The following is a 27,007-nucleotide window of genomic DNA, read 5'->3' on the forward strand; positions in this document are numbered from 1 at the left end:
TATTTTATCTGGATGCTGACAAAATATTTGCATAGCATAATATTTGATTATTGAATAAATATTAATGTTTTTTGAGCCTTAAGACAAATATTCCAAATGAATAAAAACTGCTGTTGTTTATTTTCATTATACCATCATTGCAAATGTGTTGCTATGATTTCTTGACTCAGTGTGTGTTTGTTAAATCTACAAAAGCACATGATTCAGGTTGTGTGATTGTGTAATAAACCACTGAGTCTGTTCCCTGAATATATATTTCATACAGCCATATAAAGTCTCACTAAACCAACGTGAATTATTCATATGACTGGTGATAAAGACAGATGTTTTTCTGTTTTATGTAAGTCTTAACATTGGTGTTTTTTTCCCTAATGAAGTTTAGGTGATAAATGTCAGAATGATGTAAATCAAAACCAAAAAAAAACAAAACTGCCCACCTCCAACCCACAGACTGCACACCAAGGACACCAAACTGTAAAACGGTATAGAACAGTTTATTAAATTTAGACTTGTAGGAAGCCATCATATTTCAACGTGCTCCATCGCATGAAGCGCATTCATAATAACACCAACCCGAAAAGGATTGATCACGGTCAGAACATAAATAACGCAAATAAACATATTTACAATTTAACATGATCAGAGAATGGGGTTTGTGCACGGACAACTACAGATCCAGACGGAGGCATCAGAGAGAGACAAAGGAAGGGTTGGATTGTTTCAATTAAACGGTCCTGAAAGCTACCTGGACGACAAGAGTGGAAGAAAGTTAAACACAATTCAACAAAGCATGAAAATTAAAAACCTACAGTATAATCACATTTTCTTGGATCGAGTGAAAAGAAGGACATGTCTATTACCTCAGTCTAGACTTGTGTTAACAATGTTATTTTTCCTCTAGTCATGACCAAAAGAACGAGACCGCGGATACAAGCGGCCGAAATGGGATTTCTCCGCAGGGTGGCTGGCATCTCCCTTAGGGATAAGGTGAGAAGTTCAGTTACTCGGAGTAGAACCGCTGCTCCTTCACGTTGAAAGGAGCCAGTTGAGGTGCTTCGGGCACCTAGTGAGGATGCCACCTGGGCGCCTCCCTAGGGAGGTGTTCCAGGCACGTCCAGCTTGGAAGAGACAGAGGGGCAGACCCAGGACCAGGTGGAGGGATTATATCTCTTCGCTGGCCTGGGAGCGTCTTGCAATCCCCCAGTCAGAGCTGGTTGATGTGGCCAGGGAAAGGAAAGTTTGGGGCTCTCTACTGGAGCTGTTACCTCCGCAACCCTGACGGATAAGCGGGAGAAGATGGATGGATGGATTTTTCCTCTATAAACGGGAGACAAACATTTCCAAGATCCTTTTAGCCTATTTTGTGGGAGAGCAGGATTTATCCTCTTATCGTTTTCAACACTCAAGTAACAGTACCCACATGCTGTTGTTCAAATTTTATCTGAATTTGTGGCATGAGTTTTCCCACTCCACCGAACTTGAGGACATGCTGTTATGGAAATTAACTTCCCAGTTCCCCTTGAGTTTCCACCCTTATCACGGTGGGAGTACAGTCTGTATTTAAACCTTAAAGAGAGATATTACAACAATAAATGACTCATCTTCAGTGGGCTGGATGGATGGATGAACAAACATGAGTTTGACTTCCTGTATCAAACACAGTCAAGACTTTACAGTAATCAAAAACCCTGCAGAATAATCAAAAGAACTGCGCTTATAAAATAAAAAAGTTGAAAGAAGACAAGATCCTTAGAAAAGTACAATCATTGAAAGCACATTACAATTAGCAGTTTGTGTATGTGAAGTTACAGACAGGTCATGTGACTCTCCCAGCACTTGTTATGTACATAAAACAATGCTTGCGTGGATCACATGACCAACATCAGGTCCAGGTCCCCAGTGGAGACATAGAGGGGATAAACGGTTTCATCTTTGTGACTAAATGCTGATTTCCTCATCATTGGAGGGCTGCACACCTCAGTATGTCATGCTTCACCGGGAACACCAGGGGTTGGAGCACAGTAGCACAAATCTAATGTGAGGTGGAGCACAGTAGCACAAATCCAATGTGAGGTGGGTTATTAGTTACTGAAAAGTACACTTTACTGACTTTCAAATGGCACTCTGGTCCTGCAGGCTCTACTGTGGTGCTGAAAGCAGGGTGAACCCCTTCCACTTGGTACCCCACACACATGAAGACAAACACTGAGAATAATTTCAAACAGCAAGTAGAGGTGACCACCGTCATCATCATTATCTGTCTCTGGAGGTCACACTGTAACATTCAGCTATCCATTAATGGCAGAGATCGTCTCCTCTTTGTTCCCCCTCCCACAGTATATCACACTATCTTACAGTAGCCTCATGAAAAAAGCCATTTACAAGCCATGGTGCCTTACAATATGTACAGGATTAATCAAACGTATGGTCTGAATTAAGAAAGAACAGGATATAAACAGATTTTCCCTTCATATGTACAAAGACGAGGTGTTGTAAAATGATTGAGCACCTCAGAGTCATTGTGTTCATTTACACACAGAAAAAACTGCTTCCAGGTACTGGCTTTAAGATAACAAACTCACGCCTTCACTGTCCGATCAGGAACATGCAGGAAAGAGACAGGAGGTTCAGCATTCATTCATGAGGAGGCCGGGGCCCCTTTTCTAAAGGCAAACCATATCTGATGATCTGGATTCATAAACTCTTCTCTACATCACCTTCTCTCGATTAAAAAAAACACATAGGAAAAAGAAGATGGTCTTTTTTTTTGGTCTCCCATATCAGGCATTTAGGGTGTCAGAACACCAGATAGTGCTCGCACCAGTGAGCCGCGCTGGTCACTGGCAGATAGATGATCAAGCATCGAAGGCCCCTCTGGAGTGTCCTCTGGGTTTTGATACCTGAGGTGTAGCGTGGGTGAGTGAACACTGGCTGAATGTTGGGAGCAAGCGGCACGTCAGGACCAGACCGGAACCAAGGGATATGCAACATAATGTCTGTTAAATTATCTCAGAGTACCAGATGATTGAGTGTGCGAAGTCAGCTTGGGGAAAATGCCGCTTGTTTAACAGGTAAACGTCTCAAAACCAATTAGCTCTAATGTGCTGCATCTACTCTGGTACTTAATGCCATTTTAAATAACCACTCAGAATTATTTGCCTGTACCGCTTGAGCCAAGTCTGGTCGAGAACATTACAGAACGGCTGCTGCTTTTAAAAAAATATTTCGCTTGCAAGTGTGATTAAAACCGGGAACGTGGGCAGCATAATGGTGTGTGAATATGTAACTGCATGTGAGTGTGCCAAGGAGAGTTACTGTGCAGGACTCAGAAAGATAAAGTCCTGCACATTTACTCGTCAAACTCGGCTGTAAAGTCTGAGGCAGTGTGGGATTGCAGGGGGGGAGGCTGCAGACCGACATGGGGATTGTGGGGAAGGGGACTTTACATATTGCGTCAGTATTTTGGGTCTTTCAGGTAGACGATGTCTGGCGTGACGGTCGGCTCATGGAAGAGGCGCTGTAGGTGCGGGAGCGCTGCCTCACCACCACCCGCCATGGCAGCTCCAGCTCCTGGAGGAGGGGGGTCCCTATGATTTCTGCTGCCTCGGGACGCTCGCCGGGGCTCCAGGACAGCATGCTGCGCACCATACTTAGCTACAGAGATAGGGAACACAGGACAGGCATGTCTTTTAGAGCAGGGTCGTGCTAGTTATATCATCATCCATAAGGTTCATCGGTTTGCTTCACAAACTGGCCAAGGGACCATCTAAAATGAAATGTAGCAACTATCCCGGCCAAATACATTTTGATTTGCAATGTTTTTCAGATGATAATATATATGCTCAAAACACTTAAACATACTGGAATCAATCTACCTTAAATATCCGCCCTAGTGAGTGAAAAACAGGATGATCATTTGCTACACATGCTTCTCAACTATCTCACTAGTGTATTCAAATTATCCTGATAATGGAAAGTCAATTATATAAATGTATTGCAAGTGTTCCCTAACAGACACACACAGGAACAAGCACTCACACACAGGACGTCTAAAAATAGCACACAGGTAAAGTGGGATACTGGGATAGCGGGGTGAGGGTTGCTGCGGGATTAGGTTAATCTCATTACACAGTAAACCGGGGCAGAAGGTAAAGACACCAACCCTTCACCCAGCAGAAGGCCAGGGCCTGGTGTAGTAGTAAGGAACATATTTTATGTAATTTGAAAATATTACGGATAAATTAGTGATGATAGGTTTTGTTGATATATAGATTTTATCTACAAATCATGTTGCTACCACTGTCTCAGATAGTAAAATGACACATTAGCATATTTAACTTGATATTGTGCAGATGAAGGAGTGAAATAATCCAACTACCCCTCCTAATTGGATTAGCTCAGCAGATTTGAATCACAAAGTGGATAATGTTGGTGAGTAAAGGCCAGTTAAAGAGCCATTAAGATGAGAATGAACTCCCACAGTCCTGTATGTGTCCCACAGTGTCCATGCCCTGTAGCTTGTTGTCAGATAATTAACAAAACAGTTCATTTTCTTGATTCACGCGTAGTTTGCGTTTGCAGCCACTAGATGGCAGCAGAGGGCCACTCACCTCCTGCATGTTGTTTTTGGAGAAGACCTCGGGGAAGCGCAGCGCTCGCACCTCTGTCAGCGTCTGGAAGAAAGGATGTAAACACCTGTGAGTGGAGCCGGCGGATAATCAGACCCTTTGTTAGCGAGACAAAGACGTCCCGAGCGATGGCCCACACAAGGGCAAAGGAACCATTTATACCGACAATAAAGATCATTCAAATGACAACGGTGATTATGTGTTACAGTTTCCCCAACAGATTTCGCAGACGATACAGAATAATTAACGGGATAAAGGAGCAGACAGAAAGATAAACTGCCTCATTAGGAAACCTCTCTCTTCTCCAGATAAACAAATAGCAGCAGTGGGGGTTCTTACTGAAGCCAAAAATGGGATCATATTGTATGTTTGCAGTCAGTTTTTTCCTTTTAATTGCTTCCCTATTTTGAGTTTATATTACTTACTACATAAATGTATTCAAGGAACACAGTTGCTGTTGTTTAATGACCCAGTGTCAGTTCAGACCTCCCTTTGATGTGTTTTGCTTTGCCTACAAAGCCCTTTGTCATGACTAATGTGTTTTTCCTTGAGTTAATGCTGTATTAGACAGGAGAATACATACACAAACAAATACATTAAAATGGACTAAAGCACTCTTTTGCTTGGCAGTTATAAAAGCAGAGTTAGAGGCTAATTTGTCGCAATATTGCAAGCCTTTTTGCGAAATACAAGTTGAAGAAAATGAAGCAAAATTAGGACATAATTATGTGCCGCTTGTTTGTGACTCACCCTAACTCTCTCCATCTGGGTCCTGAAGGGATACAGCAGCTCAAACAGGATCAGACCCAGAGAGTAAATGTCCACTTTGTGAGAGTACGAGTTTCCAGAGAGCTGCCGGGACCAAAAGGACAAAGATGAATTGTGAGATGTAAAGTCTCTGGGAGGCCACAGAATCATGCTAACCCGTAGATGATACTCATTTGGCTTTTCTATCCGTTGAATAAAATCATAAAATACATCGTAAGATCTCAGATCAAATTAAAGGCCTGTTGTTTTCCATTAATAATTTAATTACATTTTCTCTAAAGAGAGACAGGGAGACATCTCCCTGATCCACTGTATCCTCATTTCATTTTTCCAGGATGAAGCTGTGAAACACTTGGCACGTAGACATGTGTTTGCTTACCTGTTCTGGGCTCATGTACAGCTTGGTGCCGACCTGGCCCGTGTGCCGGGTCAGGAGCGGGGCGGGCGTCAGGGCGCTGGGCTCGTCCTCGTCATCCTCCTGGTCCATGGCCGTCACCAGGCCGAAGTCTCCCACCTTCACCACGTCGTCCAGAGTGAAGAAGATGTTGGAGGGCTGGAGAAATGGGGGGGGGGGGGGACGAAAGATGCACCAAACATTAAAACCTGAAGGCAGCTAATATTCCAAAATAATCATGGTGCTATTACTTTGTTTTAGTGAGTTTTAAAATGTTTGTAAAGCAGTTTAAACACATTTTATTTAACTGCTCTTAAACATATAGATTTTTGCCTGTATAGTGGACAGTATGAGTGTGTGAGTGTGTGTGTGTGTGTGTGTGTGTGTGTGTGTGTGTGTGTGTGTGTGTTCACCTTGAGGTCTCTGTGCATGAGCCCCTTGCTGTGCAGGAAGTCGACAGCCTCTGCGATCTGGAGGAAGACGTCCAGACACTGGTTGTGCTCCCTCTGCTCCGGGAGGCAGCGCTGAGCCATCCAGTCTTTCAGGTTCTCCTTCCGGCAGAGCTGCATCTGGATGTACAGGTACACCTGGGAGGCAGGAGAACAAGGTTTCAATACTTACTAAAATAATATATAATGTTAGAGAAATAAAGAAGTGTCTGTTTCCACATCGTCAGCTACCGTTATGAGTCATAATCTAAAATAAGATTGTGGCGGTCTGTAACAGCTGATTGAGTGACTGACCTTGGGAGAGGGCTGGGGCCGCGGGGCTGGAGGAGTTGTGGGGAGAGCCAGGGTGAGTGATGTTGGCCGGGGGGGAGAGAAAGAGGAGGAGGGGACAGATTCCTGCTGTCGGGTGTGTGAGGAAGACGAGCTGTTCTTCTCCGTCGTCGTGCTCGGACTGGCTGCACCGGAAACAGAGTCCGTCTCTGCGTCGGCATCCCGGTCGCAACCCGAGTCCTCGAACACGATGTCGAAGGAAGAAGAGGTGCAGTCACTGGGGCCGCGGGGGGGACACAGCTCGAAGGAGTTGGGGGTGTCGGAGGCGTCGGGGTCGGCCTGGCTGTCCCTCTCTGACGTCAGGGTGTCGTGGCCCAGCATCGGGTGGAAGGACAGGTCTCCGTCGTCGGTGCTGCTGGAGAGGGCCTGAGAGGAAGAGACCTCCAGAGCGTCTCCTGCAGGGCCCGGGACCGGAGACACGGAGCTGGACACCGGGACTTTGACCGACAGCACCTCCATGTGGTCAACAAAGCTCATTGGCCAGTCCGTGGTGCTGAAAGAGAAAGGAGGGTTGTTGTTGCAGGCTTACTACAATCATGTTAAACAAATAACAATAGTATTATTTAAAGTTTTAGAAATTGCAATGAATATAGTTATCCTTAAATATTCCCTATTATTCACAATGTTATTTTTTACTGACCCTCCCATCAGTGCATTAGCCAGGCGTTTACAGCAACTACCCACAGATCACTGACGGCTGACCTCACCTCAGCTGTCCATGTTAACCCCGCTGAGCCGTACAGGATAAAAAGGTTTAAGAGCGCCGGCTTACCTGGCATCCTTCAGCCACCTCTGGTCCATCTCCTCCTGCCAGCCCTCAGGGGGGCTCTCCTGCCAGGCGTTGAAGTACCGGATAATCCCCGGGTGCTCCAGCTTGGCCAGGGCCTTCACCTCTCGCATCACCTTCTCACGGGCCAGCTCTCTGCGTGACGAAAACTCAAGCTTCAGGGTTTCGCTCACACTTTTTTTCAGATTTCAAACACTAGATTAGTTCAATTCCATATAAGACTTTGCTGTTTGGGCAGAGTAAACAGATCAACAAAAGCAATGGGCATGTACCAGTCAAAAACAGGTCTGAAACAGGAATAAAAACAGAGCTAATGCAGCTGAACATTACATTTCCACGCTTGTCAGTTTAAATATAAATGCATGGCTAATATTTGAGCAGTGCCTCTGTAAGGATAAGCAGGTCTTACATAACTCAGTGTAACGGTTTTAAAGAACAGAGAGATGAAGGGAGAGCTAATAGCCTGCAGCGGGGAGGTCTGTGGTGACCAGCGAGCGGCGCTACCTGTTGGGCAGTCGGATTCTTTTGATGGCGTAGTTGCAGTCGTCCACTTGGTTGCGGGCTTCAAACACGACGCCGAACCCCCCGCGGCCAAGGCACTGCACCGGCTCGAAATCAGTCAGGTACCTGGGGAGGGGACGCTTTGGTTGTTAATGGGCATTGAAGAATCACTCTGATCCAGGTGGCAGAAAGCCGCTGAGTTATCACCTGCATTCTTGACAGTTTGAAAGAGCTGATAAAAGATAATTCACTGCGGACACGGAGGCTTATGCTGTGGTGAGGGGCGATTAAAAGGCAAGGAATTAATACCAGGTAAATCCCTGTAGAGGTTGTAAAGTAACCAGCTCAGAGCTCAACAGTTTAATACTTTAAAATAATGCTGTGCGGGCAGAAAAACAGTTCCCCGTCACTATTAAAAAGTTATAATAACATGCAAAACTGGAGAGGGAAAACCCAGTTTTATCGAATTCTGTTTTGTGTGGCATGATGACTTGAGTTTTAACATAAGCCGTCTTATAATTATGTATGGATTTGTTTCAGAAAAAAACGGAACTTTGCTTGTAAACAATAAAAATCCCATGTGAGTTTTTAATAATTCGTTACCACAAAAATAAATCTACACCAACTTTTGCTATTTACATTTTTAAAAGAGAAGAAAAAAAGATATAATAAACACAAAGTTATATTTGTACTAAAGTAATCAGTCATAAACAACAGAACGCAAGTCTCTGCAAAACCATTTATCCTCAGTACTCAGACTTGTTTTTAAAAAGATGGATTGTTTTGTCTTTTATCAGCCTGACGGAGACTACTGAGACATTGGAAGAAACAGCACCTGTCCACTTATACAGAATGGGCTTCAACAATGGCTCTACAGCTGCTGCAGCATAACTAACGCACAGCTGGGCTGAACCCTTCTTGTTTTATTAATCCCATTTTACTCTTGTTTTGTGCATGCGTGTAATGAAGTGTATAAGCATATTTCATAAGCATGGTAGTACTATAACATGTTGTACTGAGGTTAGTTGTCTTGGGATGCCGTGGTCTAAAATAAAGTTTGGGATCCGCTGCTCTACGTCTCAGCCTCCCTCCTCGGGCTCCTCAGGGATTTAGGGCTATCTTATTAGGAAATGTGTTGGCACATGTGATTCAGGCCGTGGTTCCTGATCTCTATCTCCACCCTAATGATCCTGACTCACGGCTGCCTCAGCTGCTGCGACAGCTTCACTTTTATTTTGGGAAACTTCTCTGGCAAAAGCCATTCGCATTTATTTCAGCTGCAGGAAAGGGGAGGGGGAGTCATTTTTGGGTGGATCAAAGAAGAGGATGTGCAGATGTTGACAACGGGAGTAAAAAAAAAAGCAGTTTAATCAGATTCTTGCTTGCGTTTAGGGTGGGGGGGGAGAGAAGAATTTTCAGCTAAAGAGTGTAAACATGCAAACTCCATCGATCACACGACAGGAGGTCAGTGACAGCCCATAAATTATGGCTACTGATCATATCTAGGGTGTCCAAAATAACAAACAAAAACTTCTGACAATGTGCTGACAGTGATGTAAAGTGACACCCGGCCCTGTGGCAGATGCTGCTGGGTAGGGTGGGGTCTGCGGGGGCCAAGGTCATTTTCATTTGATGGCAAACAGCTGAGTTATCCAATCATGCTCAACTACAACTCCTATCTCCCATCTCTGCCTGGAAGACCGCTGGTCACCATGGTAACAGTGCCCAGTCTTACCTTGACAGAGTGGGTAACTTTACAGAGTGAGGGTGCCAGTTCCTCGGCACAGTGGTAGTGTTTGTCACATTCTCATGAGTCATGAAAAAATTCATTTACAGGAGGCTTTTTTTTTTTTCAGCTTCACAGCGTCTCGATGTTTTACCTGGACACATATTCGCTGGAACGGGTCTCCATAGCAACCGGCTCTTTGGATTCCACAACTTCAAGGTCAAACTTGCAGTCTGTCTGGCACTGCGTCTCCGACTCCTTACGTTGCTTTTTAGGGGCAGAAGCAGGACAGGAGAGACACAGTATGTTAACGACGTGCGGATGCAAATAGCATGGATTACTTCTGTTGCATGCTGGGTATTTTTTAAACAACGTCTCCCAGACAAAAAGATAACAAAGTGGCTGAAAATGTATTCAAATTCTTTCGCAGGAAAAGCATAGAATCCCCTGTGTGTATCCTGCTGTAGAATTACAAATGTAGGCGAGCCATTACAGACAGGGACAAGCCTTCGAATGGAACTTTTTTATCACTCAAATTAAAACATGGACAAACATATAACTATAAAAGATGTATCAGTGACTTTGTGTGGAAGTATTTCCCCATCGGGACCCTTTTTTAATATAAAATGAAGTCTTTAACCATACCAAATAACAATCATGATAATTGAATCATGTTGAGAGATTTGTAACTTGGAGCGCTTTTACTTTGAAATTTGTTTGAGTCAGAGGAGAAAGTAAAATGTATTTAAGTACATTTTATTCATTATACTTTTGAAATGAAATGCTCCATTAAAGAAAAGTGACAACATTGTTTGTTTACCTAATCCTCGTGAATCGTCTCATATGTGTAAGCAGTTTCTGATTCTCCACACGGGTTTCAGTGTTAGCCGGCAGTGTCTAAAATTAACATTAAATGGTATTCTAAGAATAACCCGCAGCATTCACTGCCAGTATGTGGCTCTCGCTGCAGGCTGTGTCTGTGGTCTTACCCTCACATAGGCCACCGGGGCGGGGGGGTGGAAGAATTTGCGGACGATGTAAGTGGTGGTGGCGATGCAGAAGATGATGGTGCCGAGGATCTCTTTCCACCAGGGCAGCAGCAGCACCGGGTCCTTCCTCCTGCGGATCTCTCCTCCCGCCCCTTTTTTATTTATAAAGATTATGGCACTGTTTCGTTTCTCCCGGTAACGCTTGGTGTAGGGGAAGTAGTAGCCGTTATCTACAGAGAGGAGAAGTCAAAATCAGTTGGGTGGGACTTCCTTCCCTTTGTCCCTCTCATCAGATTCGCTTTTCCAATACAGCATGTCTTTGTGTTTGGGACTTGAATGTGTTCTGTTCCACCATCAGGCTCTTACCGTATGGATACTGCAGGATGGACAGGGCTCCGTTGCTGTACTCTTCATGGGAGAACTTGTCATTATTCAGACACTTGTCAAATTCATCAGATCCGACTAAGGCTGGCGTCCGTGATGGGGAATCTGTGTCAAGGACAAGATGAATAAGCTCTCAAAAAGTCAGACGAATAATTGCAGGATAGTCATACATGAAGGGGAATGATGACAAAGCTTAAAACACGACTAATGCATTGTTTATTTGTTGAAACAGGAATAATAAAGCCAGTGTTTGGAGACTTTTTCAATCTAAAAGTTGCCCATACAAACTGAATTTAGCCAATACTTGAATAAGGAGGTTTACTTACGGATTAGAGGCTTCCACTTGACTGTGGGTAGGGGAATAATGTCCGATCCGATAGCTTTGGAAGGAAACTTTTCACTGATCCTCACTGAGGACTGGAGGTAAAGCTGTCCCTGGTACATCCCTGATAAAACAAATGCAAGGAAGTTAATTCACTGGTGCCTCATAAACAAATGTCACAGAAATAGCAAATATTGCACCTAAGCATTACGAATGAGCACAAGTATGCAGGGTCTGAATTTACCAAGGTAAACACTGGAGTCTTCGTCTCCTTTGGCCTTATTTGACTCCTCATCCTCCTCCTCATCCATTTCCGACTGGCTGCTGTAGGCATTGTCGTCAAACAGGGCGATGGGTGTGACTTTACCCCCGCCCACCAGCCAAGCCGAAGCGATGGGTGTGCAGAACTACGGGACACAGGTGAATCAGAGTTGATATACTTAATTGATTTTCAGCTTCAACCAGTGTAAATAAACCAACATGCTTAACCCAGATGATCCTCAAGATCTTTCTCTCACCTGACGCTCCCAGACCAGCTGTCCATCAGCCTCTGTACTGAAGGCCATGACCTTCCAATCAGGAACAGACACTTTGATGAGGAGGTCCAGGTTTTTGTTCTCCTGGTTCTCCGTCGACTCCCTCTCCTTTGGATCATCGCTGATGACTCGCTGACTCTCCCTCCACTCGCCACTAGCAACCTCTCTCTCCAGGAAGTTCATCCCAGACTGCGTGTCAGGGAGGAGCTTCAGCTCAAAGTTTCCAACGCTGAAGTTCCACCTGGGATAAATATTGATAGCACACAACTTAAAAAACTAAATCAATTGTAATTTTCAAACTGATTATCACACAATACTTGATTCTCTAAGTTCTATATACATTCTTAAATATCTAAACCATTAGCAATTTCACATTGATGCAACATAAAAAAGTGATATTTTTTATTTAAAGATAAAAAGAGGTGGTACTGTATACCAACTAGAGCAGAAAAAGCAACTTGAAGCAGTGAACAAAAGGCAGAAATATCATTTAAATACACAGTCAGTTAATATAGTTTCAAAAACAATAATGTAAACAAAAGTTACATTTATTTAACATCAGCCTGCTGAGAGGCAGATGGTAGAAAATTGTCAAAAAAATAATTATAATACCCATAATAATACAGATGTTTCATTAGTGTAAGACAGGAAACTACATCAAATGATGTAATAGGAATGATGTGGTCAGTGCGGTAAAGCAACAGGAAAAAAAGGAGTGATACTAATGAGAACTCCTCGTGGGTAAAAGGTTAACAGACTGTATTTAGGACCTTTGACAGATAGTCAATGGAGTGGCTGTTGCCCTTTGTGCAGTACCACACACTGCTGTTTCTGCCGTCACGCTCCCTGACAGAGAGAGGCTGATTGACTGATTGGGATGAAACTCACTTCTCCATCCCTGATCGGGGCCTGATGGCTCGCACGGTCTTCTGAGTGCGCTGCAGGAGGAGCACGTCTTCGCTCACCATCTCCTCCTCCCCCCAGCGACTGCAGCCTACCGCAGAGCAGATGTATCGGACCTGAGGCATAAACATGAGGGGGGGTCATTATACTGGGCCAGAACAAGTTAGTGTCATGGTGACCTCACTCAAAAACATCACATTGTTTACTTTAACTCACGCTCTTAGTAAGAAGGGAGTCAAATATTTGAAATCTGTGAACCACAAACTTTAAATGCAATTGATTTCACTGACCTTGCCACTGTAGGCCCCCAGGCCATAGGTGGTGAGAGATTTGCCCCCGACCAGGACAGTATCCTCCCCGATCCGGTAAGACGAATCCAGCAGAGACTCCACGCTGAAAGGCACAGCCTCCATACTCTCTCTGTCCCGGTTCCACTGGAACAAGGCACCGTCCAGTGAAGGGATGATCATCTTATTGCCAAACACCTGCAGGGACAAACAGAGAGTTGCTTAATTACAACACAATGCTTATTTTATTGAAATATGATACAAATAATTGCAGATTTAGTAAATGTAGCCCAACACAAAAGGCAACAATAGAAAAAGCAGGTTAGCAAACACTTTAACACTATTTCCATGAACTAATGACATGATTTACTGTGTTTATTTTTGCAAGTTGACATTGAAGTGACCATAAAAAACTAACACTGTGCATCCCTACTCTTCCATTTATTACTTTGGTCTGATGCAATCTTTTTAAACACACACCAAACCTCCTGGGATATTTAACAGTTTCAAAAAGTTGTTTTTTTTGGCACAGACAGACAATCATTAAAAAGCACTTGAAATCTTACACACACACACACACACACACACACACACACACACACACACACACACACACACACACACACACACACACACACACACACACACACACACACACACACACACACACACACACACACACACACACACACACACACACACACACACACACACTCAGTCCACAAGCTTGGGACCATTACACATCTAAGAGCCTAAGTAATTAACCTGGATATTTATAAAAACCTTGGCGCGCGCGTGTGTGTGTGTGTATGTGATATTAGGCGCTCACTGTAAGGGGGCAGCGAGGATGACATCATTGCAAAAACCTGAGCCTAATCCTGATTTAACCTCCACAGCTTTAGCTCGTCTGCTAACAACAATTAAGGTCGTTCTCAAAAAACTGTTTTTTGGATTTCTAAGTTGTGACTCACTCTTTTCAACAAGCTGTTGAAATGTGAAATGGTAGCAGAATTTGGACATGTTTGTGATTCCTTGTAGGCATCGGAAAAATAATGAATTAGGTTACCATGTTTCCACGATCTATGCATTTCGGAATATTTTTGGATTAAAAATGCTTATTACAACAGAGGCTTCAAATATAAAAAGAAAAGACATGACATGTATCCCAAATGTTTCTGGGACAATATATATTTTTGTTTACACTCCCAAAAGGTGCTGATGGTGTCAAAGCAGTGACCTGTACACCACCTTGGTTTAGACGTCCTATCACACCCTGAATCGGTGAAGTTGCTTTGTGGTGGATTAAAAAATGCCAGGAAGGAGAAATGTGGCAGCATGATTTATTAGGAGAGCAGAGCCAAGAGCAGAGGTGATGTCATCTTTTTAGAGGGGGAGGGTGGTGGGTGATGGTATGGAGACAAGAGGAGGATAAATTTAGCAAGTGAAAGGAGGAGGGGTTGACAGTCTGACCATCACATCACACCGTGCTGGTTTGGCTGCGGGGGTGCAAAGAGGTTTACAGCAGAGGGGAACTTCTCAAAGCCGTGGGTGAGTCATCCTGACCCCTTAATCCATGACTCTGATCCAGGACCAGTTACCCAGCATCCCTGCACTCAGCTGCTCATACTAACAGCTACGCCACATCCCCAGACATATGTACCGTCCCGGTTCAATTCCACTGATTCCTGCACTGACGGACTATCATGCTGCCCCTTCTACATCGCTAGATCAGCAGATAGTGTAACCAAGAAAAAAAACACAAGTTGTCAAAAAGCTGTGTAGATTTAAAATAAAGTCGTTTTGGAGATAAATCCTACGATCCACGTCGCGGTGTTTCATCACTGTTAGCGTCAGACGTGCAAAATATTGTGAGATGCTAATTCCTTCCCACCAGCCCCGATATGTAATTTACTAATTCAAACCTTAGAGTACCCATGCCATGGAGCATAAAGAAATCCCCGAAGCCATTAAAATTGAAGTCTTGAATCATGTTATTGAAAATGTGGAGCTGCATAGCATTACAGAGAGAACCTCGGTTTGGAAAAAGGATGTATTTTTGTAAACCCTTTCTTGATTATATGAAAACAACCCATCAAAGCAAATTAAAAAAGGTATCCTTTGATGAACTGTGAATGAAATTATGATCAATGTCCCACCCCTCCTCGCTTTATTCAGCTCTTTGTCTCATTTGTTTTCATCAAATGGTCTGTGTTCACCCTCATCTTTGTTTTTGTTTGTAGGGTCTTGTGTTAGGTGTCATATTTTTGTTACATCTTGAAAAACTATTTAGAAAAACAGAAATTCGCTTAGATTTTGAATGATTTTTCTAATGTTGGAGAACACATTTTTTCGAAAGAGCTTATTACCTAAAATAATATTCTAAATTATTAAAAGACTGCTGAGCACAAACGTTTTCCTTCTATTTGAATGTCTGTTAATTTTGTAGGAGCTTAAACTCACAAGTCTTAACCTCTGTTCTTTTTTTCAATGTGTGGATCCATGCCCCCTTTTTAATAAAAGATCCACTATCAAACTGAGACCAGAGCCGTTCACTTCACTTTAATAATGTGCTGAGCATACAGGGTGTGTTTTCATTGTGTTAGGTCAGGTTCCTGTTTAACACACATGTCTGTTGTGCTGTGCTATGATGATTACTGTTTATATTAGAGTATATACATTAGTGTTGACATAAACATATTTAATGGAGGCGTTCATCCCAAGTAATTAATGTGTGCTGGAGCGCTTGATGACCATTTGATATTAGTAATCTGTATTTCACCCCTTGGGAATTGTGGGGGTGTAGGGTCAGAGGAAGAAGGGGTGTATCTGGCAGTGATGTGTATGTGTGTGTGTGTGTGTGTGTGTGTGTGTGTGTGTGTGTGTGTGTGTGTGTGTGTGTGTGTGTGTGTGTGTGTGTGTGTGTGTGTGTGCATGTGTGTGTTGCTGCCGACGCTCCAGCGATCCTGTCAAACAGTGTCAGCTCTCTCCCGCTGCAAATGTGCCACTGTTGGCCCACAAGGCTACTGCTCCACTTAAAGGCGGCAGACGGAGCAGGAGACAACAGAAAGTGGTGCTGGTGCTTTGAGCATAACAAAAAAAAACACACCAAAAAGCCCTGAAACATTTAATCTGGAGTATCCGGAAGAACAGTTCGACTTTCTGCCAAAAATATTTCCCGCTTTTCATTTCCTTTCGCCCAGCTGGAAGAATTATTGCTTGTCACATTATTCACAGCCCAGCTATCGATCGTCAGTCATTGTGTCGAGATCAATGAAACTCTCTCATGGTCCATTCATTCACACTGCATGCCGGCAGAGGAAGTGTGTGTGTGTGTGTGTGTGTGTGTGTGTGTGTGTGTGTGTGTGTGTGTGTGTGTATTGTCTGTTGTGTGATGACATCATTGCTGGTCTGAGGCATTACCTCACCTCCCCTAATCACCCTGTCTCCCCCCCTCTTTCTTCATCCCTTTAACCCCCCTACCCAACCTACCCCCCCACCGGCATGACTCACTCCACGTTGGCTGAGACTCCCCCCCACCCCCCACTCCGACCCCCCGGAGCAACTCCTGGCTTTTTGTAGTGGTGGCTTCTTTTTCTGCAGACAATGCTGTTTGTGGATCTGCTGTCCCTCATTCCTCCAAAAAAATAAAAGCACAACACACAAACACACAGTCGGCAGGATGCAGCAGGTGACTGGCTCTTTCCTCCCCGGCGCGTCGAGGCCAGCCAATGGCACGCCGTCAGACCCCCCCTAGCCTCTAATCACCGAGCAGACTGGTGTCTCAGGGACCCGGCATGCACCAATGAAACCGTTGCCAGGCGCTGAGGAGGCGTGGGAGGGGGAGTAGTAGCTAGTGGCAGTACCCCCCCAACCCCCCACCACCACCAAAACACATTTACACCAGACGTGCATTCCAGGATACGGAGGGCAGAGAGGGCAAAGCTTAAACTTATATAAAGTAAATGAGCATAGAAATCACACACACGCACACGCACACACACACAGCCATAACAAGTGACGTCACAGCGAGTCACCGGGTTCAGAGCTGACAGGCATCGCTCCTCGTTCTGCTCCGTCAACCAAATGAAAGCCAACAGGTGAAAATAGAAGGAATCTCTCACACACACACACACACACACACACACACACACACAGTCAGCATCCTCTGTCACAACATGAGCACACTGGAGGATGACAGGAGGATGTTACATGTGTGTCTGGCGATGAATATCTTGACACTCTTGTGAAGTCTCAACACATGTAGAGGAGAGGGAGACAAGAGAATAGAAAGCATGCTGTGCCGAGCAGGGACATAGGAATACTTTGTAACTGTGTTTTAGTAGCTCTTTTCTTCTTCTTCTTCTTATATTTTCTAGTACGTAAGGACTGTGTGTTACAAAATAAACCAAAAAGGAGATTTACATTGGCACAAAAACAAAGTTGGACCATCATTTTGAATAGTCACTGCCTCGAGAAAATAATGTAATTCAGTTTCTTTCATAAGAAAAACTTCTCCATTTTCAGAGAGAACACTACTTTTGTTTTTTAATTCACTTTTCAAACTAGTTTTTGCTATAAAGAAACCGTATTTACAGTCCATCCTTACTTAAGACTGTGTTCAGTGGTGTCACAAACAGTAGCTTTAACTTTAAACCCAGTCAGAAAGGTTCGTTTCTACACTACTGCTTGCTATAGTAAGTAGTGTCCATTTTCTTGAGTCTTTTCATAATCAAATTTCTTATTGAGAATGTGAATGACAACCTTCGAAGTCACTTTTTCAGTGAAGTCAGAAAAACAGCCTAATATTGTACTATCAAAAGTCGATTGCAGACTTTAATCAGACCAAAGAGTATGATGTTATCCTTCCACTGACAGCACGAGAGTCGGACGTTTACATATAATAAGTGTGATATCTGGTAGTCCGTAATAGCGGGGTGCAACTTTATATTCAAGGTCAAATTTACATTTCAATGCATCCAGTGGAGAAGCTACACTCGCTCCCACGATTTCTGCTCCATTAACTTCCAGCGCTTCGAGGCACCTTCAGGGGTTCTCCCCAGCATAACCTCCAAGGAGTCTAGGAAAAAATAAGGTTCATGAATTCCTATTTTCTATATTTTAAACATAACCCTTCTCACCCATGGTCCATTGTGAAGCCAGAGGTTTTATTCTATGCCACACAGCAGCAGCTGATGATGATTAGTTCCTGCCTTCTAATTGAAGGTTTGCTGATTAGAGAACTTAGCTGCTGTAGTGTTGTGCTGGGATGGAAACATATTTTCAGGCTGAATGGCACAAACCCATTCACCCAGTGAAACGGGAGGTCTTAAAACACTAAGGAGATTCTTCTATCGTGAGTAACCTTGAAGTCACTATATTTAGATTGTGTTATATCACATGAAAGAGCTTCATTATAAACACCTTTGTTATGCTAATTTCTTAAGTTAAGCGCTCTGTTTTTAATTGAATTACTACATCGCAGCAGGGATCTGTCAATCAAACTGGTTTCTGTGTTATGCAGCACCAATTGATTGAAGCAATCAATCTATAACTGTGGGAAAGAAATCAAAAATATATCCTTCAAACCAGTCTATATTTTGGTATAACCCACCTGTCAACAGATATTAAACTTCATGGACTGGTTAAGATATTTGTTCTGTTGTTCTGCCAGACTAATCAGGCAGAAACGTATTTATGTGACAGAGCCAGAGAGTTCATTACGCTCCAACACGCCTCACCAGCACCAGCGCGCCAACATTGAACTGATCCCAGCAGCCTCTCAGACCCTTGTTAGTATCAGAGGTTTTTCCCTGAGGCAGAACTCTCACACAGTCCACATCAAAGGGCAGCACAAGCACGTCTCTCGCATGCATCTCAGAGAGCGGCGCTCTGGGCGCCTTCAGCATGCCGGTGTGGGCGGTTTAAGCTTCTGTATACATGTGCAGACGAGGGGCTTGCTGTGCTTGTATGTGTAAACCACTACAGTCAACAAAGAGGCTTATCCTCCAGGCAGAACAGCCACGCTCAGATTCATGTGGGGGTGTGCAGTATGTCTGCCATGTATGTATCTAAAATGAAACGAATGTAAGAACAGCAACCCTTGGTTGACATTTCAAAGGGCAGCGAGTTCAGTTGTTGGTCGTATTGTCTAGAGAAAGACAGCCAGGGGGGGCAGGGTTTGTTTTGAGGCAGAGTCACATGAGACCACATCCCTAACCTCACAATCGAATGTCAAGACTCTGGAAATGGGCTTTTTCATCTTGCGGTGCTGCTGTTAATCAGCTGGACCATGTCTGTCTGATGTGTGTAAAGGGCTGACTCAAAGGCCTAAGTTTAAAGAATCTTTTTTATTTAAGTTTTTTTTTTTACAGTAGGGCTTCACAACTAATCGTTTTAGCATTGATCTTGCGATCTTTGCTGCTTGACACAAAAGGAAAACTTGCACATCTTTGCATGTACAATGACTTAAAGTTGATCTACCTCAGGTTTGCTGATGCTGGATGATACAAGGCACCCTGAGGCGACATCTAGGTCCCACTGCTTCCTGCCCTGGTTGTGAGGATCCAGAGCAGAGATCCGCCCGTCCAGGGTACTGATGATAACCAGAGACCTGAGGACAGAACACAAATACTTCAGCACACTCTCCAAATATAAATTGTTTACCATAAAGTTACATACTGGAATAAATACATCCCTTCCAGCTCTGGGCACCAATGATATATTGAAGATCAAAGACGGGACACTAAAGGGTGATGAATACAGGTGCAGATGTTGTCGTTCTCTCTCTATTCCTCAACCTTGTTTAAATTCAGGGTGACCTTCAACTGCAGCCAACAGCACACCTGTTCCATGACAACCCCCATCCTGTCAGCCAGGCTGGGTAGCATGTTGATTAAGGATCGGACCAGACCGGAGGATTATCGAACGGGACAGGGCACACAGAGAAACATATTTCCATAACCACGGAGATCCCAGTTGTTAGTGAACCAAAGAAGAATCCATCGAAAAAACACCATGTTCATGTATGCTGTAACTGTACAGGATCCCATAACTGAGCTGCTGGAGGAAGAGACATAGGTTACAAGCACTCTGAATTTATAAATAAAATAGATAAACTCAATGTATGAATCATACTCAGTCAGCTGCAGCACATCTTACTTTTTGTTTTACTATTTTTGATGTTAAAATGCAGGGTCTAAAACTGATGAAGTTCAACACAGCAAGCACACTTAAACCAATGGGACTAAATAAAAAAAACTATCCAAAAATGATGGATGATGGAAGTGGATTTTATTTGAGTACTGAACATGACATGCTTTACTTGTTATCCCCTCTTTCCAGGAATGGCTTTCGGGTTTGTGCTCCTCAGGTAGAAGAAAAGCAAACTGATGAGTCCCTGAACAGATGGTAGCAGCAAGTGTTAAGAGTCCACAGGGGGATTCGTCATGGACACCTTTCCCATGCTTAAAATTGTTACTACAACGTTAAAATTAGGCTCATTGACTTGTAAAACCTCATAAATGTTTTACGTGTCAACAATGCCTGTCTTTCTATTCAGAGTCCATGGATTGGTTCTGGGACATTTCTGATTATTCTTGGCTTTCCTCTCGACAGCTCAGAGAAATACCACATCAGTGCCGATATAAAAACAACTGAGCCCTGACTAATTTCACTGTCACACACAACACCAATAAAACCCAGTCGGATATAATGAATCTGTTTGGCCATCACTGGAAAAAATCACATTAAGTCCTGTTGTGTCAAAATAATATTTTGCTTATATTTCATTCAGAGGAATTGTTGGCAGAGACACAGTGGGGAGCTAAAAATAACACGCGGGGGGTGAACGTGCTTTTCTTTAGGATGATGAATGGGCTGCAGATTTCTCAGAGCACCAGTGTGCTTTACTTCTGAGGAAATTTAAATTATTATGGTGAGGAATTTTTAAATTTTACCCCCCAACCCCATTAATTATGCAGCTTTACCAAAACATTTACTTACTAAAGGGTTTTTTCTCCATGATTAGTAAAGTGCAAATGCTCCAAATGAGTTTTATGTGCCCACACTGCAAGATTTTCTAGCCGTTCCTCCTTTCGTCTGGTAACTCCAGGCTAAAACAGTCTAACGGAGTGGAAGGAATGGAGACATCCAGCCCCACCCTCCGCCTTACTCTTAGGGTTCTGCCGCATTGCTTGTCAATCATGAGCCGAGGCCACCTCCTGACTATTGATTTGTATCTGTCTAGTGATGCTGTCAACGGGGCTTTTAGCTTTATTTAAACACACACGCCGTCTCTGAACGCCCACTGCTCCGCATCCACACAGCTGGGGCCAGAACAGCTTCCCTCTGTTGGCCACTGGGGCATATGGGGTTTTAACTGCCTCCCTCGAGGGCAACTAGACAACAGTTGCCAAGGGAAGAGACACAGTTACACTTGTTCATTTTCACAAAAGTGGGGCGAAAACGCAAAACATCATCCATCATCTTTTTTTACGGGCACTGTGAGAGTTGTCAACTAAGCCGAGTGTGTTTGCATCCCGTGTGTAATCCATCACTTGGATTGAGCAGGTGAATTGCTACTGACTGGCTATAATCCCTTATCGATCTCACCTATCGAACACTCTTCACTCATGGGGGGGAATGAGCATGTTCAAGGATGTAAAAGAATTAAGACGACTCACAAATTGATTGTTTCAGAGGGGGCAAATCAATCTGAGGAAGGTTTCTCTTATGTTACATGTGCTGTTCCGGACCAGCAAGTCGTTTCACCTCAACCAGATCTGAGAGTTTACATAAAAATGCAAATAGCAACTCTTAACAGTAATGAGCCATGTGTCTTTCAGTCCTATCAAAGCCAAGATTATCTCCCCGAATCTGCTCTTAGCATTACCAGCCTTGCCGATAGCATTGAAGTGGAGAGCACTAAGAAGAACATTGTTTTTCCTGTCAACCACCAATAAAAACAGAGCACTAAAGCCCGCTCCCACCCTCTCCATTGGCTGACAGACACTGCCAAAAATATTAGGCTGATTGGTTGTTGCTAAGCAGTCAGCTCTCTGAGAGGGTGGAAGCTTTGGCGGCCTTTCGCTGGGCCGCCCCGCCCCCGGTAAGTCATGCTGTGAATTTAAAAAAACGGGGAAGAAGTCACTGAGAGCATCGAGTTCAACTCTACAGAACGAAAGAGGGAGAGAAGAGATAGAAGAGTTTCATCCTGAGAACAGAGATCAAAGGCTTTATGCACTCTTTGTACTCCAGATAAAGGATAAGAGGGCGGGGAGAAGGGGCTTGGGATTGGGGGGGGGGCACTTAACTCTACAACTTAGGTATCGTGATGGTAATGGAGAAAACGAGAAGTGGAGAAGCTATCAAAAAATAGTACTAAGGCAAGACAATAAAAACGACTCAAACAAAACAAACAGCCCATTTAGAACTCCAGGCAATTTATTTTCCGCGTCTGAGCCCTGAGACGCGGCCACTCTGCTCGCCACCAAAGGGATCACATGAAGCCTGTAGGGCTGCCGCTGCAGACTGGGACAGACGCAGGCAGAGATGCTGAAGAAGACGTGGGAACGGGGAGGAAGAGGGAGAACAGTGAGGCTACCGACAGATTGAGGGTTGTTAGTGTCCTTGTCTGTAACGCTGTCAGAGTGTCATAGGAGTACACAGTGCTTCTTCAATCACAGAGCGTACGGCGGAGCAGGGAGCCAATTAGCCTCGCTCTCACCAGACTCTGCTCCTCAGAGACACTCTCAGTCTGCACACACCGGCAGAACCGAGCTGCTGGTAAACACAGTCCATTGAAAGAAGCAACCAGGATGTTTACACAGGCCAAGTCTCCAAGGAGAGGGAGCCATGGAGCCGGACCAATCGCAACAGCCTTTCACTTCTCGTCAGCCAATGGAAGCACTGTTTTTCTCTTCACTCAGCCAATGAGAGGGAAGCTCTGAGAAACTCTCAGCCAATAGCAGGGCAAAAGTGTCTGTAACCATGCAACAGCGAGTAGCCTGGATGCACGCTGGAGTGTGGAGTTGTGCTGCCGCGCAGCCACCGAGAGGCAGAACAAAAATACGAGAGCATGGGGAACACGTGGGGAGAAAGTTATGGATGCAGCTCTGAGCCGGCCGCACCCAGCAGCACCAGCTGCAGCAGCAGGAGGAGACAGAGAGTCAAGAGCATTCCTGAAGCCGTGCACATTCTCACAGAGAGCATGTCGTACTGAGGGTCTGATCACTCAGCTTATCACAAATGTGTTTAAGAAAACAACAGCAGGCAAACACTGAGAACAAATGAAACCTTACAGCAAATACGTTTTATAATCTCTCAGGTAAGTGTTTCAATTGTGGTAATCCCATAATTCAATGCAAGATAAGCTGTAGGACCTGCAGGCAGTTTGCACAGCACAGCATGGAACCAGAACCCTTTTCCTTTCGCAAACATGAACATGCTGCTATCAGGGCAGAACAATGTCTGATATAAATGAACACTTACTCTTAGACTACATTAACTGTCTGAGTGAAAAAAAGAAAACAAACTCCCCCCCAATAAAGATGACATCACACCTGCACTAACACCGTGGATGTGACCTAAAGGTTTATGTTAGTGTCCTCTGAAGCTGTTAGGTGGTAATGGTTTAGGGTCTCACAGCAGCTGGAATCTGACTGATGAGGACTGGAGTGACAGATCTGAGGTGTGCTTTAAAATGGACCTTATCATCCAGCAGGGTCACTGCAGCAGACCACCGCAGCAGAGAGCAAAGGGTGTGGTTTTAGAAAAACTTCTACAGGCATAGAAAACACACACACACACACACACACACACACACAGACACACACTTTAAAGTGTTGCTATCACCCTCTCTCTCTCTCTCTTTCCTCCTGCATTAGTGCGCTCTCCTCTCCAACGCGTATCATCTCACACGTGGTAAAATCCAAACTCTATGGCGCCACGCTCCCGACGGCTGATTGGCTGGGCTGCAGCTCTGATCCGAGGATCTGATTCGTTGTTGCTAAGCAGTGAGGAGCCAGCGAGATTGAAAACAAGACAGCATGGTCCTACTGAATACCAGCTAACTCCCTGTTTTCAGCCTCCCCTCCTTCTCACTCCCCCTGAATATCCCACCTTTCTGCCTCTGCCCCACCCATACTGCAGTGCTGCAGGATGGGTCCTGCCGACTTACCAAAATAGCCATGGACTGACCTAATAAACTCATTCCTTTAGATAACCAAAGCTAGAATTTTTTTAGCAATCATATTTTTGCAGAACTGGTTACTTTTTCTGCCACTACACATGTTTTTGTATCAACATGCACACATCCCATAACGTCCTATAACCCAGATGGTGTTCATCAAGTGCAGTGAAAGTCAGGAAGTCAAGGACAACAACATCCCAACACCAGCCGGTAACACAGGTGAATTTTTAGGCAAAAACATTTAACCTTTGAACAGAAAGATGTTCGAATAAAAAAACGTTGAATCATACAGAAAACAGCAGCTCAAATGAATAACAACGCTTACAATATTTGAGATAAAACAGGGAACAATATGAGAGTAGTGAAGTGGCTCAGAGTTACACCTTCCGACCTCTCCAAAGTAAAACCGCTGCACCACACTGAGTTTCAAGTTCTGAGCATAAAGTGCTCAATTGAAACTTCCCAGAGGGAGTTCAATCGTCTTCATCTTGACCTGTTATTTCGGGGACAGTTTCTATTTATAAATCCCACAACATCTCCCTGGTTACAGGAAGTGGACTACTGAAACAAAAAAATGAGAAGGAAAAAAAAACAACAAGGAAATGAACTCTCCCCTCCCCAAAAAAAAGAAAAGAAGTTCCTCCTCCTCCTTTACCTAACTATAGCCAGACCCATGTGGCCGACTCAAATTCTGAGCACTAGCCCGTCTCTCCGACGCAATTGGCCAACAAGTCGCCTGGCTCGGCGGATTGGCTGTTGCTAAGCAGTACGCTGGTGGGAGCCAGCCGGCAAGCACGGCGGCCCAGAAGAGCTGTTGCTGCTACAAGGCCCTGAGAGGGGGGACAGAGGGCGGGGGGGTGGGGGTAGCAAGTTCAAACAAAGCTGCTGTCCTCTCTCCTCTCACCTCCAAGTGCTCCCGAAGGTGCTGAAGGCCCCGAGGAGCGCTCGCTGGAGGAGGCATCAAACCTGGCAGTGCCGTCACATGCATGATTCACTCACACACACATACGTCTACAAACATGTATGCGCACACACACACACACACACACACACACACACATACAGAGACAGATGTAAACAGCATGTCTCCAGAGCAGGGTTTGTAACGTATAGACGGCAGCGTTGAAAGAGAGGTGACAGCCATCAGCTGACACAACGGCAGCTTCCATCACAAACTGAAGGCCGGATCAAAGCGAGCATCTAGAATATTTATAGATTACAGGATACAGGGGCGGAGGAGGGAACAGGGATGAAATAAAAACTACTGCCAAACTGACAGAAACTTAAAAATATTGACATCAGAGCGTAGAGTTTTCTGTTTGAAGAGCTCCACAAAATAAAATGTCTTTACATGTCTATTCTCCTTAAAACACAAAGAGAGACAGACTGAGAGGAGAAGTATTGTCAACAAAGCTTTAAAGTGATCCTTCCCAGGTGGAATAAGCTCATTGGTTTGGGTTTGGTGTCATTAACAAGGTCATGATTCTTTTTTTTTTAAATAATGACTCTGTAAAGTTGACCAAGGGTGTGTTCAGATTATTATTATCACCCCAGGATCGGCTGTGTTTGACTTGGAAAACAGTAGCAGCCTCATGTAAAGCCATGAAAGGTCACAGAAGCAAGTTTTCAAAAGGCAGCCAATTCATAGTCTGGTAATACCAGCCTGTTGACTTCGATTCTCTCCGGCATACAGTCTGGAACAGCATCATTGGATTTGGATAACTGTAATCGGTGGAAACTTGTCTGAAGTTTAAAATCATTGGAGTTCCCTTAACCAATCACTAACGTTTGGTAATGACGTATGTTATGCGCCGAAGGGCAGGCTCTGACCTGACGCTTCCTACTTCCGCTTTCACAGCAGTAAACAAATCGCTACCTGCGAGCGTGGCTGTCAAAATGGTTGTCAACAACGTGTTGATGTTGTCAATGTAACCTGAGGATTCAGGGGACAATTCGTAACTCGAAACAATTATTTGAAAAAAAGGAAGAATTTCTTCAAGAGTTGAAACAACCGAGCGGATAGCTAGTAGCGTCTCTTCCTCCATCGCCATTGTTGAACTACAGACTACAATTCAAACTCGGCACCAACTTCGATGTAATCGCTCTCAACCCCTCCCCCTTTTCGCTGATTGGACCGATAGAATTCTGAGTTGCAGTAATCGTACGTAATGAGTTCTTGCCCAGTCTCACTTACAGGAGCAAAATGAAATTGGGCGGAAGTACGTAGGTTGGTATAGCCAGGCTAGCCAATTCATGCTGCACAGTCGAATACTCCCAGAAGTGTGTTACCGTCTCACACTTTGTGAATCTCCTTTTTTTATGTTCTCAATTATTAAGATGAAGATGAATTCAAGATGAATTGATTCGTGAAAGACATTTTTCTCTCTCTTGTGTTTTTCTGACATTTAGGAAGTCTTTGTTGCTTGAATGGTCCCATTTGAAGAGATATAAACCTAAATCATGTCTCATTTCTCGTGACATTTCTGAAGTTCAACCACAATGCTCCTCACAGATGGATGGAAACAGAGCAGGGAGTGGAGTTTATACTCAAGGGGTGACGTTAAAAAGCGATGTGTATGTGTGAAGGTAAGGAAGAAAGAAACAGAGACAAAGAATGGATGCAAGGCAGAGCCAGACATCAACAAAGACATAGAGACAGGTGTGATAGTAGGTCTATAAAACAGAGAGCCTCCCACAAGTTCATGATTATATAATTATATGTATTACTTTATTATGAGCGTATTATTATCCTGGCAAAATCCGTCATCTTGAACACATTTGTTGTTGTTTCACAGACAGATTGTTTAATGAATAA

General features: G+C 44.1%; 1 protein-coding gene across 2 annotated transcripts in view; it reads right to left on the minus strand.

Annotated features, from left to right (window-relative positions):
- Nucleotides 1–473: 473 nt before the first annotated feature.
- Nucleotides 474–27,007, minus strand: part of eif2ak3 (eukaryotic translation initiation factor 2-alpha kinase 3) — a 29,906-nt gene continuing 3,372 nt past the window's right edge. For both annotated transcript variants that reach the window (XM_063909065.1, XM_063909066.1), the window contains exons 2-18: nt 19,485–19,614; nt 13,008–13,202; nt 12,703–12,833; nt 11,797–12,055; nt 11,523–11,685; nt 11,283–11,402; nt 10,939–11,061; nt 10,573–10,802; nt 9,738–9,850; nt 7,861–7,983; nt 7,342–7,491; nt 6,534–7,062; nt 6,204–6,377; nt 5,776–5,949; nt 5,379–5,480; nt 4,611–4,673; nt 474–3,654 (exon numbers count right to left, since the gene is read on the minus strand). In XM_063909065.1, coding sequence (XP_063765135.1) covers nt 3,472–3,654; nt 4,611–4,673; nt 5,379–5,480; nt 5,776–5,949; nt 6,204–6,377; nt 6,534–7,062; nt 7,342–7,491; nt 7,861–7,983; nt 9,738–9,850; nt 10,573–10,802; nt 10,939–11,061; nt 11,283–11,402; nt 11,523–11,685; nt 11,797–12,055; nt 12,703–12,833; nt 13,008–13,202; nt 19,485–19,614 — 2,962 coding nt within the window. In that variant the 3' untranslated portion in view covers nt 474–3,471. The remainder of the gene's footprint in view (nt 3,655–4,610; nt 4,674–5,378; nt 5,481–5,775; nt 5,950–6,203; nt 6,378–6,533; nt 7,063–7,341; nt 7,492–7,860; nt 7,984–9,737; nt 9,851–10,572; nt 10,803–10,938; nt 11,062–11,282; nt 11,403–11,522; nt 11,686–11,796; nt 12,056–12,702; nt 12,834–13,007; nt 13,203–19,484; nt 19,615–27,007) is intronic.

The sequence above is a fragment of the Eleginops maclovinus genome, chromosome 19, assembly GCF_036324505.1.
Source record: "Eleginops maclovinus isolate JMC-PN-2008 ecotype Puerto Natales chromosome 19, JC_Emac_rtc_rv5, whole genome shotgun sequence".
NCBI lineage: Eukaryota > Metazoa > Chordata > Actinopteri > Perciformes > Eleginopidae > Eleginops > Eleginops maclovinus.